Genomic DNA, 19058 nt, shown 5'->3' on the forward strand with positions numbered 1-19058 from the left:
GCAACTGTTTCAATACTATGCCAAACAATTGCAGAATCTGGTAGCATTGCTCAGTAAGTGTAAATCATGTCAAGTTGATTTTTTTTTTTTGGTCTACTTACTTTATCAGTTACTGATAAATCCTCCCATTGAACAATTGAACTCATGGATATAGAGAGTAAGATGGTTACAAGAGTCTAGGAAGAGTAGTAGTGATTTGGGGGAGTGGGAAAGGTAGGGGTGGTAAATGGGTACAAAAAAATAGAAAAGATGAATAAGACCTATTTGATGGTAAAATAAAGCGACTATAGTCAGTAATTGTATATTTTAAAATTAAAAAATGTAGCTGGATTGTATGCAGTTCGAAGGATAAATGTGAGAAGATGAATAATCCATTCTCCATAATGTGCTTATTTCATGTTGCATCCCTGTATCAAAACATCGCATGTAGCCCGTAAATATATATATACCTACTATGTATCCACAAACATTGTTTTAAAAAATAATTTAAAAATTTAAAATAAAACCTCCAGTTAGGGATTTCCAGTTTATCTGTTAAGTAGTGCTTCATATGCTTTTCACTGGATGTAAAATTCCGGTTTGATGGTTATCTTCTTTCAACAGTTTGAAAATCTCATTCTGTAGTGTTCTGGCCTCTATTTTTTCTGATGAAAAGTTAGTTGATTTTTTTTTTTAATTTCCAGGAACATAATATGCTCTGTCTTTCCCTGGTCACTTTTAAGATTTCTCTCTTTATCTCTAGTATTTAGAAGTTTGTCTCTTATGTGCCTCATTTTCTTCGAATTTATCCTAATTCGGATTCACTTAGTATCCAATCTGCCCTTAAGCCAATTTAGTACATTTTTAATTCCAAATATAGTACTTTTTGATTCTAGAAATTTTTAATTGCTTTTTTTTTTTTTTACACTACTTCAGTGGCTTTGGGGGTACAATGGTTTTGGGTTATGTGGATGAATTATATAGCGGTGAAGTCTGAGATTTTAGTGTACCCATCACTGGAGTAGTGTACATGGTACCAAATGTGTAGTTTAATCCTTACCTCCTCCCAACCTCCCTCTTCTAAGTCTCTCAGTTTTGTTATATCACTCTGTATGTCTTTACATACCCATAGCTTAGCTCACGTGTGTAAGTAAGAACAACAGTTACTTGGTTTTCCATTCCTGAGTTAATTCATTTAGAATAATGGCCTCTCACTCCATCCGAGTTGCTTCAAAAGACATTATTTCATTCTTTTTTATGGCTGGGACATGTTCGGTGGTGTATATATACTCCATTTCCTTTAGCCACTCATTGGCCAGTGGGCACTGAGGTTGGTGCCATATCTTCACAGTTGTGAACTGTACTGCAATAAATATACACGTGCAGATGTCTTTTAGATATATTGACTTATGTTCCTGTGAGTAGATACCCAGCAGTGGGATTGCTGAGTCAAATGAAAAACCTACCTTTAGTTCTTTAAGGAACCTCCATACTGTTTTCCCTAGAGATGTACTAATTTACATTCCCATCAGTAGTGTACAAGCATTTCCTTTCTATCACATTCATGCCAACAACTATTGTTTTTTGACTTTATGATAATGTCCATTCTTGAAGGAGTAAAGTAGTATTTTATTGTGGCTTTAATTTCCATTTCCCTGATGAATAGTGATGTTGAGCATTTTTTCATATTTTTGCCATTCGTATTTCTTCTTTTGAGAAATGTCTATTACTGTCATTTTCTCACCTTTTGATGGGATTATTATTTTTCTTGATCTGCTTGAGTTCCTTATAGATTCTGGTTACTAGTTTCTTGTCAGATGCATAGTTTGCAAATATTTTATCCCATTCTGTAGTTTGCTCTGTTGATTTTTTTTTTCTTTGTTTCTTTCTTTCTTTTTTTTTTTTTTTTTTTTTTTTTTTTTTTTTTTTTTTGCTACACAGAAGCTTTTTAGGTTAATTATGTCCCATTTATTTATTTTTGTTTTAGTTGCATTTGCTTTTGGGGTCTTAGTCATGATTCTTTGCCTAGGTCGGTGTCCAGAAGAGTTTTGTCTAGGTTATCTTCTGGAGTTTTTTATGGTTTCAGGTCTTAGATTTATGTCTTTAATCCATCTTAGTTTTCATAAGATGAGAGAGAGATTCGCTTTCATTCTTCTACATTTGGCTATCCAGTTTTCCCAGCACCATTTAGATCAGTTCCATTGGTCTATGTGTCTACTTTTATGCCAGTACCATGCTATTTTGGTAATTATAGCCTTGTTGTATAATTTCGAAGTCCAGTAATGTGATACCTCCAGATTTGTTCTTTTTGCTTGGGATTGCTTTGACTATTCAGGCTCTTTTGATTCCATATGAATTTTAGAATTGTTTTTTCTAATTCTATGTAAAATGATAGTTATTTTGATAGGAACTAGATTGAATCTGTAGACTACCTTAGGCAATATGGTCACTTTTATTATATTGATTCTTCTAAGCCATGACCGTGGGATGTGTTTCCATTTGTTTGGATCTATGAGTTCTTTCAGCAGTGTTTTGTAGTTCTACTTGTAGAGATCTTTCACCTCCTTGGTTAAGTATATTCCTAGGTCTTTTATCTTTCTTTGAAGCTGTTATAAAAGGGATTGAGTTATTGATTTGACTCTCAGCTTGGTTGCTGTTGGTGTATAGCAGGGCTACTAATTTGTGTACATTGATTTTGTAACCTGAGACTTTATTGAATTACTTTATCAAATCTAATTGTCTTTTGGAGGAATCTTTAGGGTTTTCTAGGTGCACAGTCATATCATCAGTGAATATTGACAGCTTGACGACTCCTTTTCCAATTTGGATGCGCTTTATTTCTTTCTGTTGCCTGGTTCTAGAATTTCCATTTTATTCTTTTATTACAATTTACATTCTCTGAAACCTTCACTTGTGTGTTCATTGTCTCTGTGTCTTTAAATTCCCTAGCATATTTTTGGAGTGTTTTAATTCCATTGCCTGTTAATTCCGCCATCTGAGTCATTTCAAGTCCTGTTTCTGTAGGTTACCTTTCCTCTGGCTGCAGGTCATGCTTTCCTGCTTCCTCCCATGTCTGGCAGTGTCTATGATATGCTAGGCATTATGAATGTTACATTGAATGGAGTGTGGAGTATTCTATAAAGGTTGCTGAATTTAATTCGGTCAAGCAGTTTAAATCTTGTAAGCCTTAGTTTTATGTTTGCCTTCCTTGATACATTTTCATTTCATCCTCAGTTTTAGGGCATGGTCATTATTCTAGAACATTGTCCTTACTTATAAAGCATGTTTTTTCTGAGATCTCAACAGAACAGCTGACTTTTGGCTTTAGCTGGACCGAACTGCAGTGTTTCCTAGCACTGGGTGATCTTAATCTCTCCATTTATTTCTCAGTTTCATAGAGTTTCTCCCTGCAAAGCTCCTCTCAATCTGTGTCTGCACAGGTCATTGCTCAATCAAGGACCTAAGGGAAACATCTCCACAGAATTCTGGGTGTCCTTTCTGTGCAGTTTCCTCATCTCTATACACAGCTACTCCAGCGATACGCAAACTCCCATCTCTAGGTCTTCAACTCAGGGAGACTGTTGTACCCTGCTTGGACCCTTATCTCCTTACACTTCAGTTGCGAAGGACTTACGGGCAGAAGTCAAGGAAAATAGAGGGCTCATCTCATTTGTTCCCTTCTTTCAAGGATCACAATCCTTTGCTGCCAATTATTCAATGCCTGAATCCCATCATATGTTTATGATCCAGTTATTCTATCGCAGCTAGCCGTTGTGAAAGTGGTGTTGAAGTGGTTTTGTAGGGAGATGCATGGTTTTGCTTGTTTTTTAGATACATACAAAATACTAAATAATGGAATCACAAATCTAAATGTGAGACTTTTATCTTTGCTACAGCAGTAGTGGCTCTGGGTCCTGTTAATTGCATGAACCAGGATCTTGTTCCAGGGAAAATTATTTGTTTGTGTTTGTGTGCGTATTTGTGTGCCTGTGTGCACATGTGCATGCATGCATGCATATGCTTATGTTCATGTATATAAAAGAGTTATCACACCAACTGAATTATGATATGTATCAGGCATTCATTAAGAATACCCTGAAGTGGTACTGTGAGATGCTGTGAACTTCCTCCTCTCTGTAAGTTGGTTCATCATTTTTTGTCTTTGTATTTAATCTTCAGTCTGTAAGATGAGTATATTGGACCCAGGATAGTTTTTGATATACTTTTAAGAGGGAACATATGTCTTCTATACCACAAATGCTACTTTTGTGAAAATACTTCATAAACTGTAAAGAGCTATGCAAATGTAGGCCTCAACATTTTATTATCTCCAATTCCAACTTCAAAACCTTTCATGTCTAGAATTTATTATTCCAGTATATCATTGTATTAATTTTCTATTGCTACATAAAAAAGAATCTTAAAATATAGCCTTGAAACAACCCACATTTATTAACTCAAAGTTTCTATGGATCAGGAATTGGAACGCAACTTAGCTGAGTGTTTCTGATGCAAGGTCTTTCATGAAGTTGCAGTCAAGATGTCAGCTAAAGTTACAATCATCTGAAGGCTAGACTTGGCCTGGAGGATCCACCTCCATGTTGGCAGAAGCCCTCTGTTCCTTACTGGACATTGGCAAGCATACTGAGTTCCTTTCCACATGGATCTCTCCACAGAGCTGCTTGAGTTTCCTAACAACAGGGCAGCCAACTTTTCTCAGAGCACGTGATCCGAAAGAGACAGCACAGAAGAAAGCCACAATGCCTTTTATGACCTAATCTTGGATATGACACATCATTTCTGCTATACTCTATTCATTAAAAATGAGTCATTAAGTATGACCCCTACCCAACAGGAAGAGAAATTAGGGCCCATCTTTTTTTTTTTTTTTTTAAACCTTCCAAGATGTTTTATTTATTTTAAAATGTTTAATTGGCACATGGACACAGGGTGGGGAGCATCACACACTGGGGTCTGTCGGGGGGAAATAGGGGAGGGACAGCGGTGGGTGGGGAGGTGGGGAGAGATAGCATGGGGAGAAATGCCAGATATAGGTGAAGGGGAGGAAGGCAGCAAATCACACTGCCATGTGTGTACCTATGCAACCATCTTGCATGTTCTTCACATGTATCCCCAAACCTAAAATGCAATAAAAATAGAAAAAAAAATTCATTGGCATGTAATAACTGTACATACTTATAGGGTACAGAGTGATATTTTGATACATGCATACAATGTTTAAAGATCAAGTCAAGGTAATTAGCATAGCCATTACCTCAAACATTTCTCATTTCTTTGTGTTAGGAACATTTAAAATCCTCCCTTCTAGATATTCAAAAATACGCAGTGAATTATTAACTATATTCATCCCACGGTGCTGCAGAACACTAGAACTTACTCTTCCTATCTAGCTGTAATTTTGTACCTATTAACCTCTCTCTTTCCTCCCCTCCCAACTACCCTTCCCAGCCTCTGGTAACCATAATTATACTTTTTACTTCTAGGTAAGTTCCATGTTTTAAAGGAAAAAGTGTCAAAGAATGTGTAGATATACACTTTAAGACCACCACAATATCATATTATATTTTCCTGAACCAAAGAATTTATTTTCCTCTGGATTAACTTGGATCTTCTACACAGACAAAGTTACCTGGACCAGGCCCTTTCTTTGTAGCTAAAGCATAAGCCAAGCCCATCTGGTAGTCTGTCTGTGAGATCTCTGTGTCATCTTAACAGTTTTATCCATTCGTGGCTAGTTGTCTCTTTCAGTTTTTTTCTCTAGGCATGTATTTTCTGACTGTATCTTCCTGGAAACATTTATGAATTTATCTGGGCATTGGGAAGTTGGGAATATTTATATAAAGTGCTTTTTATCTAGAGGCTAGGAATTAATAATTTATCTTTTAAAATGTAAATTTGAAAAAATATTTCTATTTGCCCCTTGATTATATACTATCTTCCCTCTTCAGAATCCAGAAATCGTTCTCTTTAGAGGCATGAAATCTGATCCTCTTCTTGGTAGTTAGAAAATCAAGGTGATGCATTTGAAATTGTTACATATACTCCAAGTTGGAAGGAGATGGTAGGGTAAAAGTACTTTCCATTCACAGGCACTACTTAAAAAGTGTTTTGGAGCCCATAAAGAGCTCTGCAGATTTCTTATGATAATTATTTGTCTTTGTTACCATTTGGTGCAACTTCTACTGACATTAATACTGAATATGAAATTTTGAGAAATAGGAAGGAAAATCTTCCTCCTCTCACTTAATCCACTGAAACCCCCTGAAATGAGGAGCAATCCCACATGATGATTCCAAAGCAGAGTTCCTTGAGTTCACTTAGCAAAGTCTTCATATTTGAATATTGACAGAGGAATGTATTTACATTTGCCTAGTTCTTTTTCATCAAAGTTAATACAATAAACAATCCCTTCTTGCTTCGGTGTCTGTGTTTCACTTCTTGGCAGGACCTTTTGTTTTCTCTCAGGGGTTCAAATAAGCACAGAACAGAGTACCCTAATAATGTTTTGGTGCTTCCTCTCTAGTGAGTGTTAAGTATTAGGGGATCACCTAAAAGAAAAGTGCCCACTGCCTGCTATTCTCAGTCACTTCTCCACCTCTGGTCTATTGCCTTTTTTAAGAGAAAAAGAAAGGTATCAAATGTCCCAGTCATTTTTCCAACTTTCCCATTAAAAAAGGAGGTTAAGAAAAGAGCCAGAAAATCCCCATGTACCAAGCATTCTGCTTCTTAGAGTATCTAGTCAAATCAACATTGAGATTCAACATGCTTTACTCACCAGCTCCCATTTACAGCTGTGAAACATGAGGCTCAGAGTTGGCGTTATTAGCAATAGTATTATTACTAAAGTGTTATTACTAAACTCGAATCTTGGTCTTCAGTTTCTGGGACCTATGCTTGTTCTAACATGCATACCACGTCCCCTCTGGAATAAAGACCCTCGAAAGAGAAGAAGTATTGCTAACGATAAGAAAAATGCCATCAAGTTCCAGATTAGACTTGTGAGGACTGCTCACATCTATTGTCCTTGAGGTGTGAGCTGATCTCTACTTCAGAACAATCCAGATAGATTGATGCTGCCTGCTGTCCGCTGCCCATCTGGACCCTCCCATGGGCTGGATCTCTGTGCTGCCTCATCAGATACCTTCCCTGTTCCAGGGTGATTTCAAAGGCCAGCCTTCCCTTAGCACATTCATCTTCAACTCCAGTGCACAAGCAGAGCACACACTAGACGAACTCATTTATTTCTACTCATTTATTGATGGCCTTTCATAACCAAGTTATGAACTCATCAATAACTTCAGAGAAATAAACAAATGGATCCAGAACTGGGCCAACAGATATTTAAGACATATTCTGAACATTTTATCTAGGATCAGTATAAATGTCAATGCTGGGTCATCAGTGGTGTTTTCCCCACCTAGGAAAACAGATTTCACAGATTTCACAGATGCTTTATTCTAATTAGAACCAAGTTTATTCCTCACAAATGAAGGTTTTTCTTTTTTTTTTTTTTTTTTTTTTTTTGAGATGGAGTTTCACTCTTGTTACCCAGGCTGGAGTGCAATGGCGCGATCTCGGCTCACCGCAACCTCCGCCTCCTGGGTTCAGGCAATTCTCCTGCCTCAGCCTCTCGAGTAGCTGGGATTACAGGCACACGCCACCATGCCCAGCTAATTTTTTGTAACAAATGAAGGTTTTTCTTAAAGAGATTATATGTGTTAATATTTTTCTAAAATACTACCTAATGTATGTTCCTCCTATTAGCTGACCATAAATATACCTGGAAGTTTTGCCAAAAATAGAGTATAAGCTCTTTCAGAAGAGCTTATGAGTTCTGATATATTCCCCCCGGGAAATAAGAAGGAGAGGAAAAGGAGGGGAAAAAAAAGAGGATTTCTAAGACCTTGGGAAACCCTTGAAACCAGTATCCAGAAGTCTAAAGAAATTCCTAACGCTGATGTTAAGTTTCTATGAGGACACTGTCAAAGCCCTTGGCAGTTCGCCCAGCTGAGGGAGCTGTGCATTTTCGTTATGTTTCGGAGTACCTATACCTGCTGTATCTCAGCCTGCAGGAGGAGCATGCCATTGTTCCGACCTCCCCTTTTGCACTAGTTTGCTCTCCACTTGTATCCTGGGGCCCCAACTAGATGACAGGAATCTTGCCTGAGTAGGGACCACAGTGTTCTTGGAAACCTATATGTATCCCAGTTAGTTACATCGATTTCCTCATCCGTAAAATGGGAATAATAATAGACCACATTCAAATAATTATAAGAATCTGAAGCGTTAATATATGAAAGTACTTAGAATGGTATCTGGCACTTGGTAAGTGTTCAAGAAGTATAGCTATTACTATTGTCTTTAATAAAAAGTATTTTCCATACGATCAAGACCTAAGAGACCAGTCGGTCCAATTTCTTAAATTCATTTTACAAATAAGGAGACTGCAGCCCAATGAAGTTACATAGCCTGCTAGTAGAATCTGTTCTTTTGAATTAAAGACTGAATGAAATACAGGCAGAAAAACATTCTCTTTGGAGTCCAGCAGTCCTAGACTAAATTTCAGTTGTTACCTTCTAGTTGTATGACTTTGAACTCATTTCTTTCCTTCTCTAGGACTCGCTAAACTCCCTTTGTGCAAAATAGGTACGATGCAACCTACCTTGATAGATTATTGTGAGAATTGAAAAATAATGACTGAAAAAATTAATGACTGGATAATGTGACTAGCATGCTTCCTGGAAGTTAATGGGCATTCAGTAGCTTGGGACCATGATTATGGGAACATCATTCAGCTGCAGTGCTGCAGACTGGCTGCCAGAATCCCAGCCCCTGATTGCCAGTACAGCTTGCCACAATGCTGCCCACCCTTACATAAAAACAACAAAAAACGGGAATTTGCTGACATAACTTTTTATCAGCTTTTTAAATGACTTTGTAGTCACCAGTAGATATTCCCCACTATCAAAATTCACCTATGATTACTGATGGATAAAAATCTATGTGTCCTTATTGCTTTTAAAGGAAAGGGTGGAAAACAGGAGAGGAAAGTCCCCACCCTTGGCTCTGAGCTTTTCCTAACTAGTTTAGCTCAACATGGGCAGTTTTGCTCTGTCAGATGGACCCTAACATGCTGTTGGGAAACAGTGGCTCAGAAACCATTTGCAGATGTTTGAAGATGGTGAAGAAAACACTGTGTGCAACAGAAATTCTGCAAATCTGATGCCTTTGCTGGGTTAGAAGTGCTTAGAGAAAGGTGCGAGGAAGGACAGAAATGGAAGCAGACACCCTGGTTTCCTTTCTTGAGGAAATATGAGTAAATTCTGACTATTGATAACAAGCCATGGCATCCCTATCAGAAAACAGAGACCTGTGGAGCTCTACTGTCCAGGAAAAGATCATCAGTGTTCCGTAGTAGGGACTGGGAATGAGAATGGATTCCATGGCCAAGTAACTTTGAGAAACAGTTTCTGCTGAAGATTTGCAATGCTCATTTATAAATGAAAGACTGAGAGGTCCTACATTTTCTTTTTTTTTTTTTTTTTTTTCTTTTTTAACTTTTATTTTAGGTTCAAGTGTATATGTGCAGGTTTGTTATATAGGTACACTTGTATCACAGGAGTTTGTGGTATAGATTGTTTTATCTCCCAGATACTAAGCCTAGTACCAATAGTTATTTTTTCTGACCTCTTCCTCCTCCCAACCTTCACCCTCAACCAGGCCCCACTGTGTGTTGTGTCTGTCTTTGTGTCCATGTGTTCTCATCATTTAGCTCCCACTTCTAAGTGAGAACATGTGGTATTTGGTTTTCTCTTCCTGCATTAGTTTAATAAGGATAATGGCCTCCAGCTCTGTCTATGTTCCTGCAAAGGACATGATCTCATTCCTTTTTACGGCTGCATATTATTCCATGATATATATGTACCACATTTTCTTTACCCAGTCTACCCTTGTTGGGAATTTAGGTTAATTCCGTATCTTTGCTACTGTGAATAGTTCTGCAATGAATGAGAAGTCCTTCATTTAAGAAACCTATTTACCACATTTGACCCCATCCTTTCCTGAATGATTAGCGCAAAATTTGCATCAACGTCATGTGAACAGTGATACACTAGAGGACACTGTTTGGAAAACTGTAAGGCTTGAAAAATCAGAGATCTTAAGACTGAAAAAGGCAATGAAAAGTTTGGGTCTTAATTTCATTGTGAGTCCCTGCTTCATTCATTTTAAACAAAGGATGAATGGCTAACTAAAAGTGAAACACACTTTGCTTTCTTGTATTTCCATTTTATTTTTGGGGAATGGAGCAGCAGCGTCTACTGGTACACATATGTTTCAGGGGTAGAACACAGCCCTTTGTGTCCAGCTATTTCTCGTTAACCGATGATGGAACTGGCTAGAAAATGACAAAAAATAAAATGAACACAAATCAATTTGGGGTCATCTAAGTGCTGGCTGTGGAGCATCCAGATGACTCCCACTGTCTTCCGTGGGTCATGATTTCCTCAGAAGACTCTTCACGTTATGACTGGACTGCAACTCATGACCCAATTTAGGCATGAACACTGGGGCTCCGGGCATAGCAACAAAGCCCACATTAAGATATAAATGCTTTTCATGATTAGGATAATTACAACCAATTGAAATTCTCTTAACACAAAATGGAATACAGGAAGAATGCCACCGAATACCCTCCTTACATTTTATTATCTGTCTGTAAAGCTCACAGAAAAGTTGTAGTTGATTTCCTTTTTTTCCACATTTCATGCTCTTCTCTCACAAAAACACCCATCAAACACCTTCTCTTCTTCCTTTGTCTTTAATTCCTTATCATCCTCTCATTCTTTATGGCCCTCGTGGGAGGAAAAAAGATATAGACGAGCACACTCAGTTGTTGCCCTCTTCTCATCAGGAATATCTCTTTCAAAACTCTTCATAATCTAAGCAGAAAGATATCAAAAATCAACCCATAGCTTTTGGTGGTAATCTATCAAACAAAATGAACAAAATATAGCATAATTCTTAGTCGACTATTGTCCTATCTTTAGCCTTGACCTTTTGGTCATCCATAAATAAATATCCTCCAAATTCGACAAAAGTAAACTGTAAAATTCCCACAACAGCAATATGACAGAAATATCATTTTTATTGATGTGAAAATAGCATTTCTTAGCTATTTAATAAAATCGGGATTATTAAGAAAAGTCAATGTTGAAATACTCCAGAAGGGTCTCATCCATATAGCAAGATTTATGAGCTAATTTGCCTGGCAACTGCTTCACCATTTAGATAAAAATGCCTATCTATAGAAAGGTGGGGGTTTTTTTTAATATAGTTTAATTTAATTTGGTTTGACATGTATTTTTATATTAAAATGTGTTTGACTATTTACCCAATGCCTTTTTCTATTATCTCTCCCCAGGAAGCAAATAACTTGGATAAAAACAGGGCGAAAGCAGAGAGTGCTCGGCTCTTCAGAATGTGGTATGGCTTTGACCACAAGTATCCTTTGATAATAACGATCTCACGGATCCTGCTGCAGGCAGAGAATTACTTTAAGCTCTTAATCATTGAAGTGTGCACTCCGGCTCTTCAAGAAACACCGAAAGGTAAAGTGAATTCACAGCCAAACTTACAAAAAGGAATAATTTCATAAAATAAAACGCAGGGTAGTCCATACTTAAGTGTTACAGAGAGCTAAAGTGAAACTTCTCAGAGTCAAATGTATCTAGGGTTTTCCTGACAATAATGCTAGATGATAAAATCATATAGTCCTGAAGAACCCATTTTGCTGTTCTTCCCTTTCTAAAGCCCTTACTTCTGGTCAAATTGGTCAAATACACCTGCTTGATTGAGGGCATTGTATGAACAGTCTCAGCAGCCTCTGGCCAGGGTAACCCACCCAAAGCTCCTGCACCCTCATCCCAGGAACCCGTTTGTGTGCTTCTGTTTCATGCTGTAAAAAATGAAAGGGTGGAGGCAGGGGACAAAAATAAATGGGCCAAGGAGATGCGTGTGGTTCATCAGAGTTCATCATAAAATAGCACTGCTTTGTTTTCCAGGCAGACCTGAATAAGCTTTTTCCACCGAAGAGCAATTTTAAAATTCTAGCAATCCGTGTAAACGTAGTAGCTCAGATATACCTTGCCATGTGGTTCGTGGGGCTAAGTCAGGCCTGAAGTGCTTTGCCATTGTGAGCTGCAGTGAGCGGTCTGTCTCTAATCCCAGGCAAAAGCTCCAGGGAAGAAAGGAAAGAACTGCACTGTAAATTGAATGTGTTGGGTCTTTGTAGCTAGCTTTCCAGCCACAGATCCCTCTCCTTTCAGTGAGAAAATGTCAGTCACTGGGTGATTTTAAGTGCCTAAGCGATGGGTAAAGCCACAACAGATCAGTGGGAGAGGAAGAAGAATTAAGAATAGGGAAAAGATAGTCAAAGAATTGGTGAAGAGAAAGAAGTTAAAAAGGATAGGGGAGAGGAGACCAGAGAAATACAGGAAATTTCCAGCAGGCAGGAAAGAAAAGCAAATTAGAAGAATGACTGGAAAATAGCAAACAAAAATTAAGTAAGAAAGAAGTGAAGAGAAGCCAATTGAAGATTGCAGAGATAAGCAAAACAATGTGAAAATTAAAATGTATTTTTGCAAAAGTAGAACGTAAGAATTATGAAATGGTGATGTGGAAGATAGAGGGTTTTTGAGGTCAGAGTTTTCTTTTTTCATAGCTCTGTTACCTGTGGCCAGATATCCTTTCTTGCTCAGTCTTCAGTTTTATGGACAAATGTAGGTTGCCACCATCTTGAGAGAAGTCCATCTTGGCCATTAATTATTTTTTAAAGATTGTGGTATCTCATTATCTGAAGACTTTCTGGTATCTCTAAGGGAACCTAGTTCTTAAAATGTTATTGCTGGGTTTTACTCCTAGTTGATTTCTCTTTTGGAAGCAGAATTTATCCCTGTCATTGCTTGTAAGTATCTGATAACCCAGTTTGTTCGAAATTATAAAAATTTAGCTAAAGAGTAAAAACACAATGAGATGTACACAAAGAAGATGCTAAATCAGAAATGAGATAAAAGATGTTTTTGTTCAAATTCTGACAATGCTGTGAGGAAAGATTTATAAAGAAGAAAAGTGTAAAAAAAATAACTGGGAAACAAGAAAATAAAAGTTGAAGCCCATCAAAATTGTTAGCTTAGAGCAGTGACACTAAATTCAGATGATGTCATAATTTTTGTCTCACTTTTCATCAGGGGTTTATTTCCATATGATTATAGACAGACTAGCAAAAATAAAAGCAGATTTACACTCTCAGTCATGTCTCTACTCATGGAAATCTATCTTTCCACAAATTCATTCTAGAAATTGCTATGCTGCCGTCACTACACGAATACATATTCACTTAGACAATGAAATTTTTGTATCTTAGCTATGCTCTGAATTTATACCTAGAGAGTAGCAGGCCAACCAGTTTCAACTATGTGACTTCTTAATATATCTGGGTTTTTTTTTTAGAGCAAATAATCCATTTGGCATTTATGTTCATTCTGTTTTCCACCCAGAACCCAGGTAATGTGTCCTGTGAACTTCATAAGTTAGACTATGCCAGCCATAAGCAGTGTAGAGATTATCTCCTCACCCTGAGATCAGGTTGCTGGCCTAGACCAAAAAGAAATTGTCGTGAGGCTGAAAAAAAATGGCTGTGTAGTTTGGAGCTGTTCAACTTTCATTTCAGTAAAATTGCATCTGTAGATGAGGTATCGCAAATGATCACTTACAAAAGACGAAGTATATATAACTTTGTACACACCTATATCAGTCAGGATTCTCCAAATAAATAGGAACAGAATCAGCAGAAGTGCTTTACATATCACATACATATACATATAGATTTGTTTCAAGGAACTGGTTTATGCAATTGTGGGGGCTGGCAAGGCCAAAATTTGCAGAGCAGGCTCTTTGTTTGGAAACTCAGGCAAGAGTCAGTGCTGCAGTCTTCAGGTAGAATTCTTTCTTCCTCAGAAAAGCCTCAGTTTTGCTGTTAAGTCCATGCAACTGATTGCAGGAGGCCCACACATGATATTAAGGATAAACACCTTTCCTTAGCATCAATTGCAGATATTAGGCCCATCTACAAGATACCTTCAGCAACGACACCTAAGTCAGGGCTTAAAAGAATAATGGGGTAGTCTAGCCAGTTGACCCACAAAACTAACAATCACATCACCCAGTTTATATTCAACTCATGCCTAATATTCAGTCTCAAAGGTAGAAAACCCCTCTTGACTTACCATTGTTACCAATAAAACAAACCAGTCACTTGCATAATTTTGTTTTTTCTTTTTCATAGCGTAATACCTATATACCTTCCCCTAAAAGTTTTCCAAAATCTACAGAATAAAAATTATAAAACTTAACATGAAATGAGGATGAACAATGCCAAGCACTATGTTGAGTGCTTTACACTTATTACTTCATTTCACCTCCCCAGCTCCGTAGGAGGCTGGGAGGGTCTGGAGGTATGACAACACAAGTATACTACTGATTGGGTTGGCCTCTGCTGCCACAGGGGCTCCCCTGTTGGAAGGAAGCCTATGGTGCCAAAACTGATGATTAATTAAGGTTCATTATGATTCAACGTGGGCAGAAATTCTGAATTATGCAGTAGGAAGAAGAAATTGAGAAAGGGGGAGATGAGAAAGGGAACTAATGTTACTGAACGGCAACGCTTTGCCATCAGGCATGTTATTTCATTTAATACTCTTCATTTAACTACTCTTTTTGTTTTATTTAATTCTTACATCCACCCTCTTTATAACTTAACTTTGTTGTCATAGCTAGTGTCAATTTCATGATTCAAGCCCAGATTAGTCTCACTTTAAAGACCATCAGTACACCTAGATAAACTTGATTAACAGGTCTATGTCCATGATATCTTACTGTACCTGTAAATCTTCATGTCTCAATATGTTCATAAAGTTACTATTAAAACATAATTATGACTTCTTAATATAGTGCAGAGCTCACATCTCGAACATTCATTGGCAGTATATGGGGATGATAACAAAGTTAGAGGTTCTTGTTGGTCACCTAGAAACCACCACCATGAAGTAGCTCCCAACTTCTGAATCAGATCCTCAACTTTTTAGGGGCAGAGATAGAAATATTCAAAGCTTCCAAGAGTAGTTCAGTCTGATAAGAGATGGACCCAAACTAGCCAAGCTCAAAGGAGGCAGAAGTAGAAACCAGACAGCAAATTCCTAAATCACCATGTCCCCATTGTGGACAGGGAGGTGTGGGCGAGGGGAGATACTCTTCAGCCCTAAGAAGGCTCAAGTCACAATCCAGAGCCCCTCCTCTCCTACTCTGTCCCCCTGGCTCACTCTGCCCCAGCTACCCTGTCCTTCCTCAGGCACAGCAAGCACACTTCTGCACCCAGGCCCTCGCACTGGCTCTTCCCTCAGGCATTTGCTTGCTTCCTTCCTCTTTCATTCAACTTGTCAGTGAGACCTTCCTGGCTCTATATCTAAATGTCTAAAAGGAGCTAACTCCCTCACTCCTTCCTGCTTTATTTTTTTCATCATAACACTTCACCACCACTTGATACAGAATGGACTTTGTTTTAATAGTTTCTTCCAACCAGGATACGTGCACTCAATAGACAGAAATTGGGTCTGTTTTCATTCCCTGGTATGTCCTCAGGGCATAAAACAATGCCTGGCAGGGAGTCGACACTCTATAAATATTTGTTGAAGGAATGAATGAATCAATTAAGCTAGCAAGCAATATTTTCTATCCAGGGCACCTTTGTTTCAGGCATCAATGTAGCAGGAAAATCCAATTAATTATCAGAAGACTGTTAAGTGAGTCTGAAAGCAGAGCAAGACAGAGTGGATAATATTCGTGTTTTCATCCAGGCTACTCTGTGTAGATACCTAGCCTGAGTGTCTCACTCCCTAGGAAGAAACAGCCACTCACAGCACTTAAATCCCTGTTGTTTGAGCTGACCTCTTTCCTGTGGTTGGTCCATCCTTTGTTAGGTTTTATTAGTGCAACGGATCAGGCACACCGAAGCCTGGCTCTGACTTAGAAGCCATTCTCTGTCTGAGTGACGTCAAATACATATGTCTTATCTCACCAATCATGTTGATTTTATTAGTAACAAACTCAAAATTGTAAAGCCACCTATCCTCACTAGCAATCTCTCATAATGAGGAAGTAAGAAGAAGAAATTGATGCCCCTTTATTCATCTTTTAAGACATCAGATAAAATTATTTGCATGGATTCACAGTGTTACAGCTGGTATGAGAATCTTGCGGTGCCTTGATGAGTCACCTCATCATAGGTGACTAATGATGTTGCTTGACTGTTTCCTTTCTCAAATCTCTTTCACTTCTCTCATTTATCATCTCTCCTCTTAAACATGTATATAGATTAGCCCTACAAATGTGAATGACACAGCATAAGAATGACCTTTTCCAAAATTTCCCAAAAGGGCAGCCTAACATCATTTTTAGCATTTCCTGTATGCCAACATCGACTGAAAATAAGGACTTATTATGTGGTTGCCAACATTTCATAAGTGTAAAGAAAGTGCAGAGAACAATGGATTGGCAAGTTGACACAGTAACAGAATTACATAAAGCCACGTGGATGGAGATTTCCTTCCCATCACTGGCTGGAATGAAGAGTGCACTGAGGTATTGCCAACAAAATGAAAAGCCCACAGCAGGGTGTGTAGATGCTGAAAATTCTTGCATTTCCCATTCTGAAGAGTCTGCCAAGGAAAGCGGCAGGTACCAGACCTCATCCTGTACAGGCTAAGGCAGATTGGGAATCCACTTCAGGAAATGTAAACAAAAATATCGGGCATTCAAAATGATACTTGGAATACAAGTATTTAATAGATTTAAATGCAATAGCACTTTAGTCTTAACTAAAAAAAAAAAGAAAAAGAAAAAGAAAAAGAAACCTTCCCCTCCTCAAACTTGACAAAATTTGTTATATCCCACGCAGTCATGCTTATTTTAAGTCATAGGTATGAATATCATGAACAGCAATTTCCATTTTAAATGATGATCCTGTACTGCAGCTTTTCCCTATCCTGACTAGCTGAAACATCCATGAATTATTTATTGGGGTAGTGCTGTGGCCTTGTGAATGACTTGAGTTTACTTCACAAAAAACTCTCAGAAGAACAAGGAATGTTAGTTCTGTGATCCCAGTTTTATAAATGAGGTAACTGAGCCCAGGAGAGGGGAAAGACACATCCAGGGTTACTGATTGACTTGGAGCCAGCATTCATAATCAACGGAAGAACAGGCTGTGCCACCTGAGCCATCAAATGATCCCAGTTCAGGTGGTCCGTCTGGTGACTCCTGGTAGCATTAACATGAGTGTGAGATGCTATTTTAATAAGTGTTCCTAGTGAATACTTGGCTGTTTTAGTCTGATAGCTTCTTTGGTGGTTCAGCAAAAGCCTCGCCCATCTGAAGAAGAGGTGTGTTTTACTTTCAGTAGCAAGCGGGAGAGACAGCAGAGGATGTAAGCAATCTTTTGTTCAATGGATACTTTATTGATTGCCTGCTATGTGGAGGCAATATACTAGGTCCTCAGGGTAAGCATGACTGAGCCTCACCGAATCTTGCTTTATGCGTCACTGAAATGAGGCATGGCCGAAAAGTCCTTTGAAATCACAGGTTGTCTCTACCATAGGAAAGGAAGACGTTGGCATCACCAGAAGTTCATGGGTGGATGGACTCTTTAGGGGCACCATCAGTTAAAATCATTGGTAATTCACTTGCAAAATGTAAAGATAACTCCGGAAGTAGTTTTAGAAGGCAACAAAATTTCAAAATATTTGAAAGAAACATAAGCAATCAGTTTCCTAAAGGCTCTTTCTAAACACATCCTCTGATGGTATCTGCACATGAATATGCATATGGCATTATAACCGCTTCTCCTGGGAAGCTGGCTGTAGGGAAGAGCCCAGCTTGTGTTGGACTGCAATGCAGCCATCACTCCCATCCCCTGGTTAATAACACTTAGAAGACTATTGTTATTTGGGGGTATTTAGGTTGGCTTTTGGTCATCCATATCCTCACAGGTGCTGCTGTAGAAAGATCTCATAGAAAGTCTTGACTTATTAAGTGGAATTAAAGCTTCCTGAAAGAGGCTGGGTTCAGTGGTTCAACCCTGTAATCCCAGCACTTTGAGGGGTAGAAGCCATAGGATCAATTGAACCCAAGAATTTGAGACCAGCCTGGGCAATACAGCAAGACTCCATCTCTATAAATAAAAAAAAAAAATTAACTGAGCATGGTAGCATGTAGCTGTAGTCCTATTTACTAGGAAGGCTGAAGCAGGAGGATCACTTGAGCCCAGGAGTTTGGGGCTGCAATAAGCTATGATTTTGCCACTGCTCTCCAGCCTGGGCAACAGTGAGATTCTGTTTCTTAAAATCCTGGGAGAAAACATCAGCTGCTTTCTGAACCCCTGTGTTCTTATGACTGGGGTAGAGTTAATACAGGGGAATTGTAACCGTTATCTAGAAACATGAGCGGTCTTTTGTTAACAGAACAACTTGAATCTCCCATTTTTTCTCCACATAACAGGAATGATACATACTGTGCTCTGCTTTGGTTGAATCCATCAGAAAAGTTGACTAGTTATTAAAACAGCTTCCTGCTGATGGCAGCTGATTCACTGGCCTCTCAGAACCAAAACATTTAGAACAGTTAAATAGTGCAGTTTTCTCAAGACCCTATGGCCAAAAGACATTGCAGTATTCTGTAGTTGGTATAACTCTTCTGGAGACCTGACAAGCGACTTCACATATGACTTTATGAATTGTCGTCTAAGCACAATGGCTTCCCCACTGTGATTATGAAATCTCGTAGGTCCCAAGATGGTAACTGATTTGTGTACAACGATCCTGGGATTCTATATAAGCTTTAACATCTCTGCTTTGTTTTGCTTTTTTCCCTGGAAAAGTTTTAACAATATTTCTATTAAATGAAAACGTTCTCATATTTTAACTTTACTTTAAACAAATATATGAAAA

At 38.3% G+C, this 19058-nt stretch overlaps 1 protein-coding gene across 2 annotated transcripts in view; it reads left to right on the top strand.

Annotated features, from left to right (window-relative positions):
• The window catches only part of SLC9A9 (solute carrier family 9 member A9), a 565509-nt gene that overhangs the window by 448594 nt on the left and 97857 nt on the right, over nucleotides 1–19058 (top strand). For both annotated transcript variants that reach the window (XM_074405917.1, XM_074405918.1), the window contains exon 14: nucleotides 11423–11502. In XM_074405917.1, the coding sequence (XP_074262018.1) occupies nucleotides 11423–11502 (80 nt within the window). The remainder of the gene's footprint in view (nucleotides 1–11422; nucleotides 11503–19058) is intronic.

The sequence above is a fragment of the Saimiri boliviensis genome, chromosome 9 (assembly GCF_048565385.1).
Source record: "Saimiri boliviensis isolate mSaiBol1 chromosome 9, mSaiBol1.pri, whole genome shotgun sequence".
Lineage (NCBI taxonomy): Eukaryota > Metazoa > Chordata > Mammalia > Primates > Cebidae > Saimiri > Saimiri boliviensis.